This window comes from Mauremys reevesii, linkage group 1 (genome assembly GCF_016161935.1).
Source record: "Mauremys reevesii isolate NIE-2019 linkage group 1, ASM1616193v1, whole genome shotgun sequence".
In the NCBI taxonomy this organism is placed as follows: Eukaryota; Metazoa; Chordata; order Testudines; family Geoemydidae; genus Mauremys; species Mauremys reevesii.
The window spans coordinates 330,164,709-330,185,223 of record NC_052623.1 but is presented as its reverse complement, the minus strand read 5'-3'; the positions used below and the strand labels follow the sequence as shown (position 1 = coordinate 330,185,223).

The 20,515-nt window shown below is 43.4% G+C and overlaps 1 protein-coding gene across 3 annotated transcripts in view; it reads right to left on the bottom strand.

Moving 5' to 3' along the window:
* Positions 1–566: 566 nt before the first annotated feature.
* The window catches only part of CELSR1 (cadherin EGF LAG seven-pass G-type receptor 1), a 273,070-nt gene continuing 253,121 nt past the window's right edge, over positions 567–20,515 (bottom strand). Inside the window, exons 25-35 of one of the 3 annotated variants that reach the window (XM_039515540.1) lie at positions 18,049–18,223; positions 17,425–17,537; positions 16,814–16,893; positions 14,685–14,811; positions 12,273–12,398; positions 9,923–10,059; positions 9,441–9,544; positions 8,168–8,335; positions 6,241–6,483; positions 5,472–5,736; positions 567–2,871 (exon numbers count right to left, since the gene is read on the bottom strand). In XM_039515540.1, coding sequence (XP_039371474.1) covers positions 2,847–2,871; positions 5,472–5,736; positions 6,241–6,483; positions 8,168–8,335; positions 9,441–9,544; positions 9,923–10,059; positions 12,273–12,398; positions 14,685–14,811; positions 16,814–16,893; positions 17,425–17,537; positions 18,049–18,223 — 1,563 coding nt within the window. In that variant the 3' untranslated portion in view covers positions 567–2,846. The remainder of the gene's footprint in view (positions 2,872–5,471; positions 5,737–6,240; positions 6,484–8,167; positions 8,336–9,440; positions 9,545–9,922; positions 10,060–12,272; positions 12,399–14,684; positions 14,812–16,813; positions 16,894–17,424; positions 17,538–18,048; positions 18,224–20,515) is intronic. The other 2 variants (XM_039515523.1, XM_039515530.1) reach the window with 2 other exon arrangements.

Here is a 20,515-nt window from a genome sequence, read left to right as displayed (position 1 = left end):
AGGGGTTGCAACTGAACCAAATGGTAAGATGCTCGTACATGGTCAAATTTGATTGGTGCAATCTGTGGCCCTGATTGAGCAATCTCATCTGCATGGACAGAGCCCTGTGCTTGTGCAGAGAGCCCTGTTAACTTACTCATAGTAAGAAATGGATTAATACATTTCAGCATTAGAAAGGCATCAGGTTTCAGGAAAGGACATCTTGGGAGAATACGACATGTAGCATCCAGCTCGCAGATATGCCCACTGGCATATTCAAAATGAGGCTGGATACTACAGGGTGATGTACAAGCTAATTTAACAGGTATTTCTCCTTTCTAATTTCTATGCTCAGCAACCTTCCTCAGAAGCATAACCAAAGATTTAAAATCTTGCAAGCAGTGCTACTTTGGTGCTAAACATTCTTAGAGTTTTTCAACCTTTTGGAGAGTGATTGTTATCAGTACAAACATTACTCCTGTCTGCATTTTCAAACAACTCCTTTACAAACGATAGGAAATGCTACTCAAAAGTTGTCCATTTCTACTTCAGTACTCCATGAAAAATAAACAGCCAGAGCAGAAATACAAATTAAAAATCTTAATTTATTCTCCTTTCATCTGTGCTGCAATTCCAGTGTTCTGCACATTAATAAATACACATTTTGTTAAAAAACCTCCAGTGTCTAACCTGCCATAAAGTTTTAACAAGTCATAAAAATAGGTTTAATTTTTCTGTCATTAATACAACTGACACATTTACTGAAAAAGTTCTGATTGAAATAACTAACTACATCTCACTGGGGCAAAATATACATACACAGATGCAAAATGATTAACACAGGTTGTACAGAGTATCTGAGCACACAGTCAAGTGTGACAGACACTTAAACATAAAAAACTTTTTTCAATCAGAAAATTTCACGCAGTATGTTGCATAATTTTTTAAAGAGACAGTATCCTTTCCCCTTTCCAAAGCCTCAAGTAGATTTAAAAATGCATAAGGATATAATAAAACCAATATTACTACAGTATATGCTTTTTTTTGTTAATTTCCTGCATTTTATCCAGCCTGACGTATTGTTTCTGTTTATTCTCCTTCACATGCATATTCATACAAAGGAACAGCTAATAACTTCTCAAAATGGTCATTATGAAAAATGACTATAGTGTGAAATACATAATACTAAGAAAAGGTAGATAACAAATGTATCATTTTCACAAGTGGAATTTTAAGGACTCATTTTGAGTCATATATTCAAGCCAAAAGGAACTGCTAACAGAAACATTTCCCTACATACTTATTGTGGACAACTATTTTCCACATCTCTTTTTTTTTTTGTAAACACTGTAAAAAGATGAGGTTGGCAGACACTACACGTTTCTTACACTTGTGAAGATATGTTTAGTGTGCATGAAACATGAAATTGTTTAATACTTGTGTTTGTATTGCAAAACAACAAGATAACCAGGAATTTCCAAAAGAGTTAAGAAATGAAACACAGATCTCCTAAAGACTCATGTTTCTGCTCCAATTGGCAAAATGCTGACTCAGAGTAAAAAATAAAAAGTAAAACAAAGCAGTAAGCCTCACAAAGTATTTGTGCAATGGGGGAACTGCACAAGTGCGTCCTCACAACAAGACCCTGGTTTGTTGCTTAGTAGGAAAAATGTGATGAAAAGCTAAGTCAAAAGGTGACTAGCATGTAAATTACACAAGCATAGGGAAATATTGTAAACCAGAATTGATTTCTCTCCAAGAACTGTTTTGAAATCTTTGACTAGCTGAAGATACAATATCTTTTAGCTGGGAATTTGATTTCCGTTCTTTTTAATGTAAACACCAATTAAAAAATATGGGAGAAGAGGCCAAAACACCTTAAAAACAAATGAACATTTTTGTTGGTTTTAGTAGAGGTTATCAAAAATACACACTGCATCCTTAAAGTATTCCATAATCTGGAAACAGAAACCTATAAATTATATTTATAAATTTAGATTCAACCTTTTCACTGTAGTATTTTAAAAACTGCACTGCATTTTAGGGTGGCTTTGATGCAAACATCAGTTACATTATCAAATGCCAAATTCAAGTACAACTGTGCAATTTTTAATATAAAAAAATAATCAAGAGCTCTTCCCATTGATTTCCTAGCATCAAATGAAGAATATCAGTATAAATGTAAAATATACAAAGGAACTTTTCCTTCTTTAGAGTCACCATACAAAATATATAAAATTATCTACAATTTTTTTATATTTATATATTTATATATAAAGGACATTTTTTAAGACACTGTGTCCATCAAAGGCTGGTAAAGATGCTGGCATAGATACAGAAGGGCACTTGGTGTGATATTCTTCTCTCTAGAGTTTCCCGAAGCTGAATGGTTCACACTGTAACAGAACAAGACCTCAGCAAGAGGCATCTTCTAGTGCTTTTCTTAAGGCTGATAATTTGACTTATTGTAGGTCCATTGTAGTAAACACAATTTGTTCTCCTTGTGTAAGTCATTAGTATGGGCTGCGCACACGAGCAGTTCCTGCAGTGTTGCTGTGACTCTGTCAACACTTCTTCTAATCATTCATCCGTCGTAATGAGTCCCTGTTATGTCTCCATGCATTTTGGCACAGTTACATATTCACACAGCCATTGAATGTACCACAATGTAGCCTTATCATGCATGTCTTGGGTACTATGTTTCATGTATGAGCAGTCAGAAGTCTGCCATAATGTGTAACAGCAGAGGAAGCAGTACCATCCTCATCCTCGATATGCAGCATCTCTTGTGAAATCCGAGGTACCAAGGAAGTGACATCACAGCAAGTAGTCCCCAGGTGGAAAAGTCATCACTGTTTCCTGATGATTCAAATTGAAGTTTCATTACTGCCTCTGTTCATGAGAAGAAGTAACCATGCAGGCTTAGGGTTAAATAGAGACAGGCAAACAATTCCAAGTGAAACTACCTATTCCATTTTAGTAAATGACCATGCTTCACCAATGAAGTGCTTGCAGGGCAGAGGTTGCTCTTGTTACAAAGGACAAAATAAGACAGAAGAAAGTTATTTACAGGAGATGCAGATAGAAATGCATTACGAGAGGAAGCCTGTACAGTGCATGTAATTGGTTAATGTCTAGAAGGAGGTGTGCATTTCATAAAGTACTGAAATCCTACACTGTGTTAGAAACTTTGCATTTCAAACAGACTCATGCCATAACTTATATATAAATGGTACAAAGATGTAACAGTATATATGTTTTCTTTAGCATTGTAGGCTGGCCAGCTATTCCCTATGAGTGAATACTACCACTGATAGCAGCAACTAGCTACTATTAGCGAGTAATACTTAGGCTTGTTGGCTAACTGGGGAACATTACAATAGCCAACTTCCAAAGATCGGAGGGTAGCTTTTCAGATGGAGCTTAGAGAAGTCTGTGTACCAGCTTAGAGTGTGCGTACTGGAGCTGGTCACGATGTCATGGTTAAGGCTGTGTTAGAGATTTCCTTATGAAAAGAATTAGGATATTTATTATTATTGTGGTACTTAAAGGAAAACTGAATATGTAAAGTAAAGTTTGGGTAAGGAAGGAATGTACAGGTATGTCATTTTCATAATCTGAACTTCGGACATGTTACTGGACATGATCACTAGTGAAACAATCATTCCATGAATACCTGTTTTAGGAAAGTCTGTGCTGTGCTGTGCTTGGGATTAAAATCTAGCTTTAGTTCATAATGGCAAATATATGCACCAATTTCAGCCCAACAGATATACTTCTATTAACCACATCTATGATATTTTTAGGGACCGTATTACTGTATGTCACTTTTCTCCCCAGCTCCGTGGACTTCCCTAACAACTCGACTCATCTTCCCCCAGCACTGTTCCCCCGGCCCAGCCATGCCAAGCTCCTCATGCCTTTGACCCAAACTATCCGCTCCTTTCCCTCACACAGCTCCCAGCCCTCCTGAGACCCAGTTCCTTGGGGCTCGTGCACCCTGACACTGCTCCTCAACTTTCTTCCACTGCTCTCAGCCTTTCTGGCACCCTGATACTTAGAACCAACCCTCCCCTCACCCCGTTCCCACTACCCAAGATCTCCTCACTCTCGACTCCGCAGAGCACCCACTCTTTGGCATCTGCCCCCTGTGCCAGTGGCCACAGACCTTCCTAGGTCTCCAGAGCTCCTACCCCCCTTCCTCCCACTGCATGCAGCCCTCCACGCTCCTAGCACTCCTACTTCCCTCCCTCCCACTGGGACCGTCCCTCATCTTCCTGGAGTTTCTGTCCTACTCTGCCTCCTGGTACCCCCAACTCCCTGGGGCTCCTGCCGCTGACTTTCTACCCTGTCTGCACTAGACTCCCCATAGCCTTGGTCTTCAACACTGGCCCTCTCTGCTCCCTAGAGCAGTGTTTCTCAAACTGGAGTCACCGCTTGTGTAGGGAAAGTCCCTGGTGGGCGGGGCCGGTTTGTTTACCTGCCGCGTCCGCAGGTCTGGCCGATCGTGGCTCCCACTGGCCGCGGTTCGCCGCTGCAGGCCAATGGGGGCTGCTGGAAGTGGTGGGCAGTAAGTAAGCCTGCGCCGCTTCCAGCAGCTCCCGTTGGCCTGGAGCAGCGAACTGTGGCCAGTGGGAGCTGTCATCGGCCGGACCTGCGAATGGGGCACGCAAACAAACCGGCCCGGCCCAGCAGGGGCTTTCCCTACACAAGCAGCAACCCCAGTTTGAGAAACACTGCCCTAGAGCATCTGCTCAGCATGCACCTTCTCCACTCTCTCACTGCTCCTAGCCATTCCTGACTCCCAGTCCTGTCCTGGGTGACCAAAGCATCTGCTCCGTAGCATCTCACGTCCCTTCTCATGCCTCCACATTTCCCATTCCCCACACTCAAGAGACTCTGCTCAGTGGAATCTCCCTTTCTCCACTACCTCACCAGACCTCCCACCCTGTTTAACCCTCCCTTTCCTTCCCCTCACTACAACTGTCCCTCCCGGCCCCCTCGTTCCTCACAGCTTCAGCTCCACAACACCGCCTCTTCCTCCCCAACCAATGCCCCAGTCCTCTGACCGCTTCCTCTCTGCCACCAGTCCTCCAAGTTCACTGACTGCCTGCAGCCCCAGCCCCTGACCCCTTCCTGCCACCCCCTACTGCCCCAGCCATCCTGGCCTTTTTAATTTGAGGCTGCTTGAGAGGTGTTTTTTCATGTCTGTGGTTGAGGGCAAAGACAGGGTTGCTTTAGTCTAGATTATGTGTTCAGTTGTAATACGTTCTGTCTATTTAGTGAGATGCCAAGAAGCCTTTGGGCATGGGGCACTGTATAAATAAGAAGTTATCACAGTCATTGTCCCAAGTCTTTAATCCAGTAGCCTAGAAAATCTAAAAAATGAGACGGTGCAGCCTCGTGTGGAAGTGAACTCTGGGCAGGGAAGAGAAAGAAGTAGAAGTCAGAAGCCAGTGATTGTGGGAAGACAGTCTCAAACTGGCACTTACTCAGAATCTGAGGTCTCAGCATTCACTGTTCCCACATGAACATTCATGGCCATTCCATTGAGCTGATCTCGAGACTGTTCCCTCCGCGGATTTTTTATTGTCACCCCAGTGTCAGAGGGTGAACGAACCCCATCGTTTGTCCCTAAGGAAGCAGTCCTGGATAAGACAGTGGTTTGATTATAATCCGATAACTTTTCCCGTAGTCGATTCTTCATATTCTTATCCATCAGAGGGGGAGGGTAGGTGACTTTATTTTTCAAGATGCCTGGTATAGAAAGAAAGGAGGATCAGAAGTTTTAATCATGTTGGTAATTTTATTTAATCAAACTGAACAAATGCAAAAGCATCATTTACCCTTTATTAGCAGATTGTTTCAAGTTTGCCACCATTATTCCATGTTAAAATAAAAAGGTTAGACCATCCAAAAACAGTCCCTACAGCTACTGCCCCTCCATAGACCTCTCTGGTTACATAGACTGAAGCCAATTTGAAGGGTATTATGCCCCTACAGAGCAACCATATTCCGCCAAAACATGAATGGTGCTGATGGCCAAGCCTGCCCATGCCTGCCCCTGCCCAAGTTTCACTGCAGATTACTAGAGAAGCCATTAGGCTGAAGGGAATGAAGGGGAAACCTGGCAAATTCCCCACTTTCCTAATGTGGCAACAGAATCCTTCAGCTTGGATCTCTGAGTTACCATCATAGAATCTACAAAATGTTTCACTTCGTCTCTCACTTGTTTCTAATGCACTAGGTTGGCTGAGTTACCTTTCCTCTGTTCCGGGTGCTGGTTATTCTGCTGTTGTAGAGGTTTGTTCTCTTTCTGCTGCCCTTCGTTCTCAGTTTCGCGAGGTGCTTCATTGCTGTGGTTCACCTGATTTTCCCTATGAAGCTCTACATTGACCTTTGTCTCCACTTTCAGTTTCTGCTTCCCACCTGGATCCTCCCCATCGCTTGTCGTTATGCACTCTGTGGGCCAATAGGGTTTCACATGATTGGATATAGAATCAACTGCAATGCAAAAAAACACATTGGTTCGAAAACCACCCTTCGACAAAACTTGAGGTTCTTCCCTCCAGTCCTGCTCAACTAGTCCTATTCTCTGCAACAGTTTCAGTGGAACAGTCATTTGCAGCAGCCCATTTCTAAAGATTACCTAGCCCAACCTGCTGCTGGAGGGCACTATCCTGCCAGTTAAATACAGTCCTAGTTGGGGGCAGTGTGCTGGTACATTGCCTCAGGTGGAGCTCTGTGAGGAATTCTGTTTCCCCAAGGCAGATTTTTTCCTGGAGCTCCCTCACAGAGGGGGCAGCAGCAGCAGCATACTCTTCATCCCTTATGTGCCTGAGTAGTTCTACTGGCCGATACACGTGTATATTGGAGCATGGCCCTGCCTTCTCCTCTCTGCCCTTTGAGATGTCTTGCACTCTTGGACTTAAATGGAGGGAGCAACCCCTATGCTTGAGGGAGCACAGGAACAGCAATTGGGCTGCACTGCTGGCCAGGGGGTGGGAGCACATCCCCTTGAACCCTCCTTCATTGTCCAGCAGTGGAGAACAATCTGGTCCTTAACCAGGAATGACTTTATACTGTTCTTTCCAGAAGATTAACCTTTCCGTGAAGGAATCTTATAATTGTGCATTCCTTTGATAAGAAAAAGAAGCTCTCTCATGCAGTATTAGAGCAGTATGTTTCCTAGGAACCCAGAAGTTGCCCTGTATGCCTGAGGCTAATAAAAAAGCAAACACTGAGATACCAAGCTAAATGGAAAGTTCACGCTGCTGCACAAATGCTGTGATGGAAGCACCTACCATTGTCAAGGTATAATTATAAAGCACCATCATCATCAATTCAGCCATAAGCCTAGTTGCTACAGTAATGAATGCATTTGTAGAAAACACTCTCTAACCCAAAACTTGCTCCAAGGCTGGGTTGAGTTTTAATCACATCAGTTTACATTGTGGGAAAACTGTAGCAATTTTGGTTGAATTTTACTTCGTGTTTGTTTGAATGTAAAAATCAAAAGGGAACTGAAAACCTGTATAGGATGAAACAAGGGAAAGTGTGAATGAACACCAGAGAGCCAAAACCCACTGAGTTTTGTCTGACCGTCCCAGTCTCTCTTAGCATAAGAACGAAACCTGTATCTTCAAAGAGTCATGGAGGGACACGGTACACAGAAGTGACTCATACCAAGTGTTAATTTCAAACCTTTCAGTTTCGTGCCCTCCTCTGACCCCAGGAAATCTCCATTATTCTATTGTACGGGGGGGAAAAGTTGCAGGTGTTCCTTTTACCCCCCAAATTGCCATGCTCTTTTATTGCCTCCTCTTCCTGTCCCCCCCTCTGCTGATATTTAGATAGCTGTGTAGTGCCATTTCCAACTACATTTGTGGAGAGAAACAGCCCTGCAGGGGTCCCTCTGCAATGCTAACAGCCATGTTGCATTGGTACGCTAAGTAGCTGGTGCACACTTACTCAAGTGTCCTTTGTTCTTGCATTCATTCACCACAGGGGACAAATCCTCTCAGCTTGGGGAAACAAGGATCTCTTGGATATCACCAACAATAAGAAAACAGGGATTCAAAGCAGCTGTAGCTGTACACTATCCTGGTCAATTCCAGTCATCCACTACTCAATTCGTTTTCTAATACGGGAAAGAAATCTATTCCTTCAGCATGAGCAGTTGCTTTACCTTTAGGAGTGCTGTGGATTGGGCCACGCTCATTGTTTTTGGAAGTGGTTGTGTTCCATTTTTTCTCCGTTTCAATCCCATCTTCCTCACTCTCGGATGAATGGGAGGAAGCGTAAGAGCTGCTATGTTCGTCAAGAGACAACTCGCTGTCAGAATCAGAATCATGCTCTGTCGAGGTGGAGAAGGCAAAAAACACAGGGATGAGAACCTGAAAGGCAGTCGTGCAAATCTACATGCCAAATGAATGGAGTGAAAGAAAACCACTGTAGGCTCCCAGATACCATGGTGATGGGCACTTTAGAATGCTTATGCCTACACAGCCCAGCCAGCCACATGAGAATAGATTATTAGTGCAGCAGTCTTCATCTGAGGAAATCAAGTGAAACAAAATTGCACAGTACAGCTAACTGGACAGGATACTTTAATGTTTTATATGGTTTAGTCTGCACTATTGTGGCTCCTGTAACTGTTGCTAAAGTTTAAATGTGTTTAAATGTGTGGGAAGAAGAGAGAGACTGAAGTTCATTAGTTGGATAATTGCTATGTATACACAGTATCAGAGGGGTAGCCGTGTTAGTCTGGATCTGTAAAAGCAGCAAAGAATCCTGTGGCACCTTATAGACTAACAGACGGACCCACTTGCATCCGACGAAGTGGGTATTCACCCACGAAAGCTCATGCTCCAAAACGTCTGTTAGTCTATAAGGTGCCACAGGACTCTTTGCTACTTTTATGTATACACAGTGGCTTGAGAGCACAATTCTCTCTGCTATTCAATGTGCAAAATAGTCATCTGGTGCCATCTTGGTCAAAGCAACACATACACCCTCCATCATAAAGCACCAAGACGACCTAGGAATAGAAAGCTGAAAAGCAGTAAAAGGAAGACACTTCCTCAAGCTTTCAACCAGTAAGAAATTTCCATCTGAAAAGCAAGGAAGAAAAACTGTGCATAACTTTGTGAGAAAGGAAAGAGAATCCAGAAACAATCACACAATTCGTGGTAACCTGCCATCCAATCAGAAATAGATCCTAATACAAAATAGACACATGATATTTCTAGTATGAAACCTTGTCCTAGATAAAGATAATAACTATGGCAACACCTTTATACCTTGTTACGCCAGTACTGCTATTTAAACTGAGAGTGAAACAGAGTAAGATGGAGAGGTTACTACTTTAATTATAGGATCTTTTCAAGAAAGTATCTTTATTAAGCTGAGAAGGAAGAAATGCACACATGGTTCTAAGCGATTCTCCAAAAAGCTCTTACCATTGGATTTTGATGGATTCCTATTAAAAATGGAGGAATCTGCTTCTGTCTGACCTGCCCTTGCTTGGCTTGAGGACCCACTGAGCTTCTGAGCAGCCTCATCCCTAAAATATGGGGGAGTAACATTTTTGGTCAACATGCTATTCTTAGTGACAAGACAGAAATACAGAGACCACTCTAAATCTCCATTACGCACTGTCAAATGTAACATTTTAACAAGCAAGCTCTACAGAACTAATAGCAAAAATACTTACAGTATTTCATTTTAATTATAGTTTGAACTGCCCACTAAAGTTGCATGCAAATGAGAAATACATAAAGGAAGATGCAAAGATAACAACTGCATAAAGAGAATTGCTAAGACACAGGACAAGTAGCAGCTGAACCAAAACATTAGTTGGTTTTTGTTAGTTTTTTTCTCACAAAAGCAATGAGAAGGGAAAAATAAAGGCCTGAAAGCCATGCACCCACCACCCGATTACCTGAGAATGTAAGCAAGGTAGCTATTGTGGCTCTTGGCTGACCTGATGGTGCTCTCTAGGGAGACTGTGGATTCACCAATATTTGTGCGATACATATTTGGCTCCTCTATATATGTGTTGTTACAGTTCAGAGATCGCTGAGGAAAAAAATAGTAATAGTGAATGATAACAAATAAACAAACATCTCTCCTTCAGCTGCCCCCAGAATGGCTACACAGCAGAAGAACATCTAAGTACACGAACCCCAAGATTGCACATTTTGAGTTGGAACTGCTTCCCCCCATTGCAATCAATGTTTCTCAGCTCCCAAGCATCACAGTTTGAGTGGCCTGAGCACAGGACTGGGAATGAGAAACTCCAGAGTTATAATCTCAGCTCTGACATAGGCTTCATCCCTGGCCACAGACAAGTCACACAGCCCCTGATTTTCAGAAGTGCACCACAAACTCAGCTCCCATTGACATTTTTCCCTAATTTTATAGGTTCTTATACATGCTCATTACCGCAGTATTGAGCACCTTCCAGCAGTGCATTAAGCAACGTGACTAACATCTGTCATGTGTTATTCAATCTCTTTCTCATCCTCTCCCCACCAGGAGAATTCTGCGTGTGGTGGAGTGGTTTGGTTTAGTAGGCAGGTTGGTTATTTATGTATATGCTGCTCGGTGTTTATTAGAGAAGGCAGATTTAAGAAGTGCACCTGCCTTTTGAAGGGGAAGGTGGTGAGGTCTGTGATGATCCTTAGCGTATGTGGGAGTTTGTCTCAGTCTCAGACTAGCCCCTGAGAAAGCTCAGTTGTTGGTCCAGACGAGCTTTACCCTGACTGTAGAGTTTTCTTGTGCCTGAGGATCAGAGTAGTTGACCATGGTCCTTATCCTGGAGATTCAGGTGATCATTTAAATATTGTGGGCCCAAGCCGAAGAGCACGTTGGTGATACGGACCATGAGCTTAAACTTTACTTGATACTCAATGAGAAGCCAACGCAGGAAGCAGAGGACATGTAATGGTGTGTTCGCAGTAGCCTCTGTTGCACTGCAAGTTGTATCCTTGTTGGAATTTCCTAGGTGCTGAAGCTTTCTGCCCAGGGTATAACACGTTACTTTAGTCCAGCCAAGAGGTGATGAAGGCATGAATAAATGAGGCCACGTCTTCGTCTGCCAAGATGGTAAGTCTCCTAGCCAACTGGAGATGGTAGAAAGCATTACTAGCGGGTGCTTTTATGGGAGAGCTTAATGTCAGCATGGAATCCAAGAATACCCCCAAACTATGAACTGAATTGACCAATTGTGCGTGTGTACTTTCAACCAAAGGAGCTCATACTGTGGCTGCAAACTACTCAGAGTGCTTTCTTCTGCCCATCAGCATCACCTCTGTGTTGCTGTGGTCCTGTTTAAACCTGCTGTTCTTTATCAATGAGCTGATCTCGTCCAAGCACTGGCCATCTTGGTGGTAGAGTATGATCATAGGTAGTGAAGGAGAAGCAGAGCTGAGTGTCATCTGTATATTGAGTCCATGTCATCTCACTAGTTCACCTAATGGCTGCATGTAAATGTTGAGTAGGACAGGAGAGAGAATTGATCCTTGTTGGGACTCCACATGGAAGGGGGTCTAGTGGCAGAGGTAAAGTTTTCCATTAACCCTCCTTGGGGGCAACTGTGATTGCTCAACACTTTTGAGAATCAGGTATTTAATCTCCCTGCCTCAGCTTCTCACCTGTATAATGAAGATAATAAAAGCTGCCTCCCAGGGAACTAAGTAACGGTCTTATAAGTAGGAACATGAAAAGTGCCAAGCAATAATTACCCAGAACAAATCTTTACATATTACCTTATGGGGGAAACTGTAAACAAGAATCTTTTTATGAACAAGGAATTGCTTTTACTCACTTGAAAATATGTGCAATATAATTTCAGTGGCAGCTAGCCATTCTACTTAACAACTTTCAACTGCCACTTATACAAGTTAACATTATTACAAACTGGGCAGAAAACTGCTGATAAATAATCAGTTTAGAATAAAATGAATAACCACAGTTAACAGACACTATCTTTACTTTCAACTTTGTGAGAATAAAAAAAGAAGTTCTTAGTAAAAAGCCATGCCACTAGCATTTGCACAAAAAGTCTTGTGCAAATAGCTAATAGCTTCATGATGCTCCATTTTACTTGAAGAAAATAATTTCCTGTCCCAAAAAGTTTTCATTTCTGTTTTAAAATGAAAAGGCTTCCAGTGAATCACTCAAAGCAGGGAGGAAGAATTAATTTTGTTATGGACAAGTTAGTTAAAATTATATGTATGGGTGGCTGACAACTATAAACAAGAAAATGTTTTTCCAAGATGGCGTCTTACGGTTAATAATGTAGCTCTTGTTGTAGTAGAGTCATCTGGAAGGGGTTTCTTTCCAGTTAAAGTGTTCTTCAAGTGCTTTCTGACTTCTTTATTAAAAACGCAGTGGAAGAAGAAAATGAAGAGCCCCTGGGTTGTTAGACACAGAGAGAAAAATAATCTAAGATAAATGCAGGATTTATTACTACTGGACTGAAAATACAACTGGAAATTAGTGAACAGCCTTTTTCAAACCTGCTCTTAATTCCAGCATATGGTACATGCTTTTAATAGCAATGACTGACCACCACAGCATTCAGCACTTGCTGTCCTTAGTGAATTGATAATGGTCAATCCCTCAGGGAGTCATGCTTTGCTACCAGCTACTTGTATTACCACAAAAACACCGGGAAAACACAAATGCAATTTTCCTCTGAGAACTGCCTGGTGCATCGCAGAGGATGGTTGTTAGCACCCTTGTAGTTTGGGAGGGAAACATTCTATTCAAATGTGCACAAGAGAGTTCAGGTCCCTTGTCGAATGGTTCAGGACACTGCAGGATGCTTGTGTGTGGTACCAACATTAATATTTTTCAGTTTGTACACTGGGTAGAGGTCCAAATCCTGACAGGTACATGGGAACCCATAAAAATATCATAGCCAGCAGTGAAAGCCTTGGGAATGGCAGAAGTGGGGCACTTTTGTGCTAGATCCCCTTAAAAACATTAGCGAGAGAGAGAGAGTGAGAGAGCGAGAGAGAGAGCGCGCTCTGCAAACCCTCTAAAACAGGAGCTGCGGAGGAGTGTTAAGGGTGGGGCTGGGACCATGTGCTAACAGGTGTATGTTCCTCTGAGCCAGCAGTCACCCCTACATTAAGCCTCTTTGCAGGTTATTCATACTCCTGGCAGGAACACTGTAATCTAGGGGCTGCTTATGTAGCATGTGTGTGTGTGTTTGGGAGTCATTCGGTGCAGCTGCCAAATCTGTTATTTATTTAGGTTGCAGGTGTACTGCTTTGAACTCATCACTCATGAAGTTACCGCAGCACCAATGTCCCAAGATGCCTGCATTTCATGATTTCAGACTAATCAATTGAGGTAGATTAATATTAATCTTAAGGCATGATCTCTCTAAGCATTCAGTCAAATTAGTCCTATCTGACATTAGCTCATTGGGATTACTCATTAATGAAATTCACATAAATATGTCTTTTTTTTTTTTTTAAGTTCAAAGGCAGCAATGATGTGAAACATTACGTGGCACTTTGACTCTCCAGGCAAGGTAAGAGGAAAATTCCAGTCTCTTATTTTCTTCCCTCTGAACTTATGTTGTATTTAACATCCTTTTACTTTAGATTTTTTGTTCAGGCTTGGGAAAGGATTTACATCTCCAGTAACTGAATTTATTTCCTTACAGACCAGTTGTAACACAGCAGTGGCACTGTCAGCATCCCCCATGGTGGCCCACCGATGTGCCTACACCCTGAGCTGAAGGAACCACCTTGAGAGGAAAGTGAGGAGTTTTATTTTTTAACCCACTCAATCCATGATCTCTTTACTAAGCCTGACAACCAGGGGACCCCATGGGGTTTTTGTACTGTGGATACCTGTCAATTAATTCATTTCACACAGGCCAACAAGATGCAAGTGACTTTTGGTCACTACCATCACGGGCCACATTCAAACTAGTGATCGGATTCTGAATCCCATTACTATCTCCTCACCAGGTCCCTCTCAATCAGCTGGGGGGTGTGCTATGACCGTCAACCTGTTCATAGATTCATAGACTCTAGGACTGGAAGGGACCTTGAGAGGTCATCGAGTCCAGTCCCCTGCCCTCATGGCAGGACCAAATACTGTCTAGACCATCCCTGATAGACATTTATCTAACCTACTCTTAAATATCTCCAGAGCTGTTAACAGCTTCTCTAACACAGATGAAAGTCATCTCCTCCATTTGTCTTTCCTACAGTAAATTCAATTGTAAGCTGTCCACATGGGATGGAAAACCACAACTTCTTGTTACTGCTAGCAAGAACGCCAGTGTTAATACAGAAGAGACGATAACTAGAGTTTATTTAGTCAGGCAGGAGGTTGTGTCTGAGATAATCCGTTTCCTTTTATTAGTAATGAAATTGCCCACCATGAATTCCACTAGAAGTACATCTGGAACCACTGAGAGAATAGAAAGCTCCATTTATTGAAGGGTCTGATAATCCCCCCCACCACCACTTGAGATAAAGGGGGTGGAAACTGCACCTAGGACCTTCCATTTTCTTCAATTGGAAACTCAGTTTTAAAAGGTAGTTGCCCTGGTCTGATATTGGATTTAATGGATTTTCCCTGTTAATGGAGCATCACTGCAAGGAGATGGCTGTTCAATATGCAGCATGTTCTAGATCTGAAGAGGTACAGTAACTTAATGTTATATAACTTACTTGTAAGCAGCTGAAGATGGCAAAGAGATAATGGAATGTCATGACATCACTGTTCACTGCCATCAACCCCAGTAACCACGTGGCACTGATCAGCAGCAGCAGGAGGAAAGCAGTTCGCAGCACGGAGCTAACGTAAACACACAAAGTCACTTGCATTAAGGCAGAAAAATAGTAAAATAATATAATCTAACACCCCATGAGCCAGCTACAATTCTTAATGCACTTTGTTCATTCACTATACAGGGCACAGGGCCTGGCTTGGAGAGGCAGCATGGCCTAGTGAACTGTTTATGGGTCTAGGTGACAGAAATGCCAGAGCTTTAATCCTGGCTCTGTCAATGACTCACTGTGGTTTTGCACAAGTCATTTCATCTTTTGGTACCTCACTTTTTACTATCTGTAAAATTGGGCTAATAATGCCTGCTGATCCCTGGGTTACTGGTGTTAATTAGTTAATGTCTGTGAAGCACTTTGACAAATAAAGTGGTCAATAAGCACCAAGTAATAATTATACTCCTGGCACAGAGAGACAGTTCCTAGATCCACAACTTGCCGCAGAAAGAAGGAATTGAGGCTGGCGCTGCATGACTCTTACACAATCTCAGCTCTGAAGTTTGGTGAATGAGAGGCATGACGCTCCAATTGGCATTACTTTCCAAAAGTTTCCCATGGCTCAGTGCCACAACTAGCACATCCCATAAGGGAGAATGTTCAGATGCCACATTCCTCAAGGAAGTATTATTAGCAGCCGGGGAAATATTAAATGAGTTGCCCACGGCCATGGCTGAGTCAGGAATAGAACTAGGAGATAAGTGTCTGGATATTCTGGTGACTGGGCAGCCCCTTTATGAATATTTGAGCAGAAAAAATTCAGTAGCTCCTGATTCCGAGAACTTCTCTCAAGCCACTCATACCGTAGAACATTCAAACAAACATGTTAGAAGTCCTCTTTCCTCGACACTCTGCTGTTCGCTTACTTCTTGAATTTCTTCCCCATGGACAATAAAATCAGTAAAGTCTATTTTAGTTCTGTTTGTCAGTTTCACTTTCAGGTTCTCCTATCTGAGCACAATGTTTCAAGGTTTGAATTGCAGATACTCTGAGGTATTTGTTTAAAAATACTATTTTCACATACATTTAAAAAACGCACGGAGATAGTTCTATTGGTAAAGGCTTGTTTTTATAGAATATAGATTCTGGGACAAATATGACCCTCCATTATATGGCAATTAGACTCTCTTCACTTAAGGAGATTAAAAAACGAAACAAAAAGCAAACGATAACTTTTAAAGAAATCACTTTTTTTCTTATTGTTTCTAAAACTGGCCACCAGTACATGTGTTCAAGGAACAGCTAGTGGATGCCTTGGGAAATCTCATACAGCTTATTAATTTGAAAAACAGGGCTGACTAGCCACTAGCTAATCACATTATAGTTCACAGGTAAATTACAAGCTTCGGGCACAACATGACTTAAATGGAAACAGTCTATCACAGAGCCAGGAAACGCAGCGAGTTTCAGCATGCGGAATTTCTGACTCAGCCCATCTCAACTGGCGGTGAGGAGAACATATCCTTCTGTGGATTAGGATGGACATGTTGCCTCAAAAGACCTTTGCTAAGACAGCAGCAGGAAAGAGCACTCCTGGAGGCAAACCTATGAATCTGATGGTGCATGAGGAAGAAAGGGAGAGCTCTCTGGGCCTCGTGTCTACATCGCCACACATGGCCCTGAGGAGTCTGCCAACACCTAGCTCAAAACCCCCTCAGGGAGATGTATTTTGTGATGGGGAACTTCATGGAAGATAATGCTGAGAAAAATTGTGGTAGATTGGAACGATACCAGGTGGAGTGGTCAATCTCTCAACTTTTCCCCTTCCATGCCTTGCTATAACCCCACCAAAAATGCAGAGCCTCTGGTCCATGGAGGGGTTTCTACAGAGCCCAGGAGTGGGGGATGGGGAGAAAGGATGGCACACTGGCTCAGCCTCTTCTGCTCAGCACAAACTTCCCCCGTTTGTACAGCATTCTGCTTCTTTTCCCACCCTCTACAGTTCCTTTTTAGCGAGGATATGATCTGTTCCTGGTCAGGGATCTTCATCAGTTTTTGAGCCTCGACTGCAAACTTACATGACTCCAGTTCTTTCAAATGAGCGTTGTCTTCGTCTGCATGATGCTTTCACTGCTAGTATGAAGAGGACTGTGTTGATCTGAAAGGGAAATGTAAATAACACAAAGTAGATCTTTCTTCCTGAATTTGTCAGAGCTTGTTTTTCACTGACAATGGAATTTTTTTTAACATCAAAAGTCTTCAGTGCCAAGAGCTTTTCTCTTGTAGTTAGGGGTTTCTTCATGTTTCCAAACTGACCAAGCTTTGAGCCAAGGTCCATTAGCAACCTTCTTGGGATGCTATGCTACTGAGTTTGCATTAATACAAATCTAGTAAGACAGCCCTAAACAATGAGCTTAAATGAAACTCTCATCAGGGGGTAGGAAAAAGCAGAAAACATGGGCCTGACCATGTAACCATTACTCATACAATCAGTCCTTTCTCATTCAAGTAGGTCCACTGATTTCAATGGGGGTACTCATGTGAACTGCACTTACTTCCACAAGGGATGCTAGATTGGATACAATAGTTACACATTTAAATAAGATTCTGAATAGATAGCGATCAAACAAAAATAAAAAAACAGCAACAGAGAACAGTCAGCGCAAGAGGCAAACGCCACAATACTTACGACCACAACTATCACAACAGGGCCTGCAAAACTCCAGATAAGGGTATCGTGAACAGAAAGCCAGCAGAAGTCAGGGTTCCCATAGCCCTGTGGGTCCAGACCCACAGCGAGACCTAAATCACAAAACAGAAATAAAAGGATAACAGGGAAAATTACTGATGACCCCATGAGGGTGGAGGGTCCCAGAACCTGGGCTCCAGCCCACACACTGAAACTGTATAGCCCTGCAGCCCAAGCCCAAGTCACCTGGGCCAGCCACAGCTGTTCTATAGCAATGTAGACATAACCTTAGTCTGCCAGCATAGGACGAGCAAAATCTCTCTAAGCTACAGAGAAAGTAATTACAATACAGACAATGTTACTTCTGAGTGCTTTCAATAGATCTTGATTTAATTAGGGCAAGCAGCATTCATTGCTCTGATTTGTCAAGTTCAGTCTGATGTCTTCTTATTTGCTGGTGGTTATTGCCCTGATTCAGGAAAGCACTTAAGCACGTGGTTAACTTTAAGTCCCACTGATTTCAATAGACATTAAGCACATGCATTAATGCATCCTGAATAGTGGGGGAGGGGAAAGGAATGGTGGTGTTTTGGCTTTTCAGCATTGGTGACCTACTTCCCCTACCTGTTATAATAGCAGGAATCCCCCAACCAACGACATAGTAGAACCTCATATGTCCAAAATTGATGTTCCTCACTTCAGTCAGCATGCGGTATATGTGGAGCTGTTCTACAAACATCCACGCAAAGGTGCTCATGTAGAAGTAGTGCAGGAGGATGGCTATCACAGTGCACACAAACTGGGGAAGGAAAAAGAACATTAGATTACAGCTGCTCCTGCCGAATCAACGACCCATGCAACACACACAAGACTGGATACTCACTAGATGCTAAAGAAAATATTAATAAGTCTTTGAAAAAAACTGTACATTAAAATTTATTTAATTCTTTTGTCATAGTATTAAGAGCTTTAGAAAAGTGATTTTGTAAGCCTTTATTTTTAGATTGTGTGGCCTGCATGTGGTCTGACTGTTGAGAATTACATATTTGAGTCTAAAATTCTTTCAGTTATTAAACCCCCACCTTTTCTGAAGTTAATTTATTTGTGTATATTTGCTATACATTTGATGGCTTGGGCCATTCTAACACACTCACCTTGTTCTGTGTGCAACACTTAACAATTTAACAAGAAAAAAAAAGTTACCTTTCCGTAACTGCGGCAAAGAGTTCTGTGGCACCTTATAGACTAACAAACGTATTGGAGCATGAGCTTTCGTGGGTGAATACCCACTTCACCCACGAAAGCTCATGCTCCAATACGTTTGTTAGTCTATAAGGTGCCACAGAACTCTTTGCAACTTTTACAGATCCAGACTAACACGGCTACCCCTCTGATATTTCTTTCCGTAACTGGCGTTCTTCGAGATGTGTTGCTCATGTCCATTCCACAATAGGTGTGCATGCTCACAAGGTGTACTGGTGCTGGAAGTTTTTCCCTTGGCAGTACCCATACGGGGGGAGCGCCCCCCACGACTCCTGGAGTGGTGCCGCCATGGCACGGCATAAGGGGCACTGCGCACTCCCCCCCACCATCAGTTCCTTCTTGCCAGACAACTCCGAGAGAAGGAGGGCGGGATGTGGAATGGACATGAGCAACACATCTCGAAGAACACCAGTTACGGAAAAGGTAACTGTCTTTTCTTCTTTGTGTGATTGCTCATGTGCATTCCACAATAGGTGATTCCAAACTATATCTGTTGGAGGTGGGTAGGAGTTCACAGACACTCAGAACGGAGCACCGCCCTGCCGAACACAGCATCTTCCCTGGTTTGGGAGACTATCGCATAATGCAAGGTTAATGTGTGAACCGATGACCATGTGGCAGCCCTACAGATGTCCTGAATAGGGACATGGGCCAGAAAGGCAGCTGACGAGGCTTGCACCATGGTCGAGTGCACCCTCACAATCGGTGGCAGGGGGACTCCCGCCAGGTCATAACAAGTACGGATACATGAGATGATCCAGTTGGAGAGCCGACGAGTGGAGATTGGCCAGCCTCTCATGTGTTCAGCCAGGCGATGAACAGTTGTGAAGATTTCCTGAACAGTTTTGTACATTCCAGGTAAAAAGCCAGAGCCCGTCTCACATCCACCATGTGAAGGCAATGCTCCTCACTGGACGTGTGGCATTTTGGACAGAGCATAGGCAGGAAAATGTCTTGGCCCATAATGTAGGCAGAGACCATCTTAGGGAGGAACAAAGGATGTGGTCGAAGCTGGACCTTATCCTTATGGAACACTGTGCACCGGGGGTTTGGAGGTCAGGGCCTAGGGCTCCGAGATCTGCCTAGCGGACGTGATCGCCACCAGGAAGGCTACCTTCCATGAGAGGGGTGACAAGGAGCATGTAGGTAGCAGTTCAAATGGAGGTCCAGTTAACCTGGTCAGCACCAAGTTCAGGTCCCACCATGGGACTGGGAGCCTAACATACGGGAAGAGGTGATCCAAACCCTTAAGGAATTGACCAGTCATGGCATGAGAAAATACTGTGTGACCCTGCACTGGCAGGTGGAAGGCGGATATGGCCACCACATGCACCTTGACAGACGAGGGCACTAGGCCCTGGGCCCTAAGATGAAGGAGGTAGCCTAATATAAGCTGGATCGGAGCAGCCACAGGCGAGATGCCCCGATCAGCAGCCCACAGGGAAAACCAAGACCATTTCGCCAGGTAGGCCTGATGCATGGAGGGCTGCCTGCTCTCCAGGAGGACGCGCTGAACCCCTTCTGAGCAAGTCCTCTCCTCCTGGCCTTACCATTGAGCAGGCACGCCATGAGGTGGAGTGCCACTAGGTTGGAGTGGAGGAAGTGACCTTGGTCCTGGGAGAGCAGGCCCGGGTGGGACAGCAATGGCCATGGCGGGGCGACTGCCAGGCTCATGAGAGTCCCATACCCATGTTGCCTGGGCGATCAGGACATGGGCCCTGTCCGTCTTTATCTTTTCCAAGACCTTGCCGGATCAGTGGAATCGGGGGAAAGGCACAGAAAAGTTGGCCCGACCAGGACAGAAGGAAGGCATCGGAGATCGCGCCCA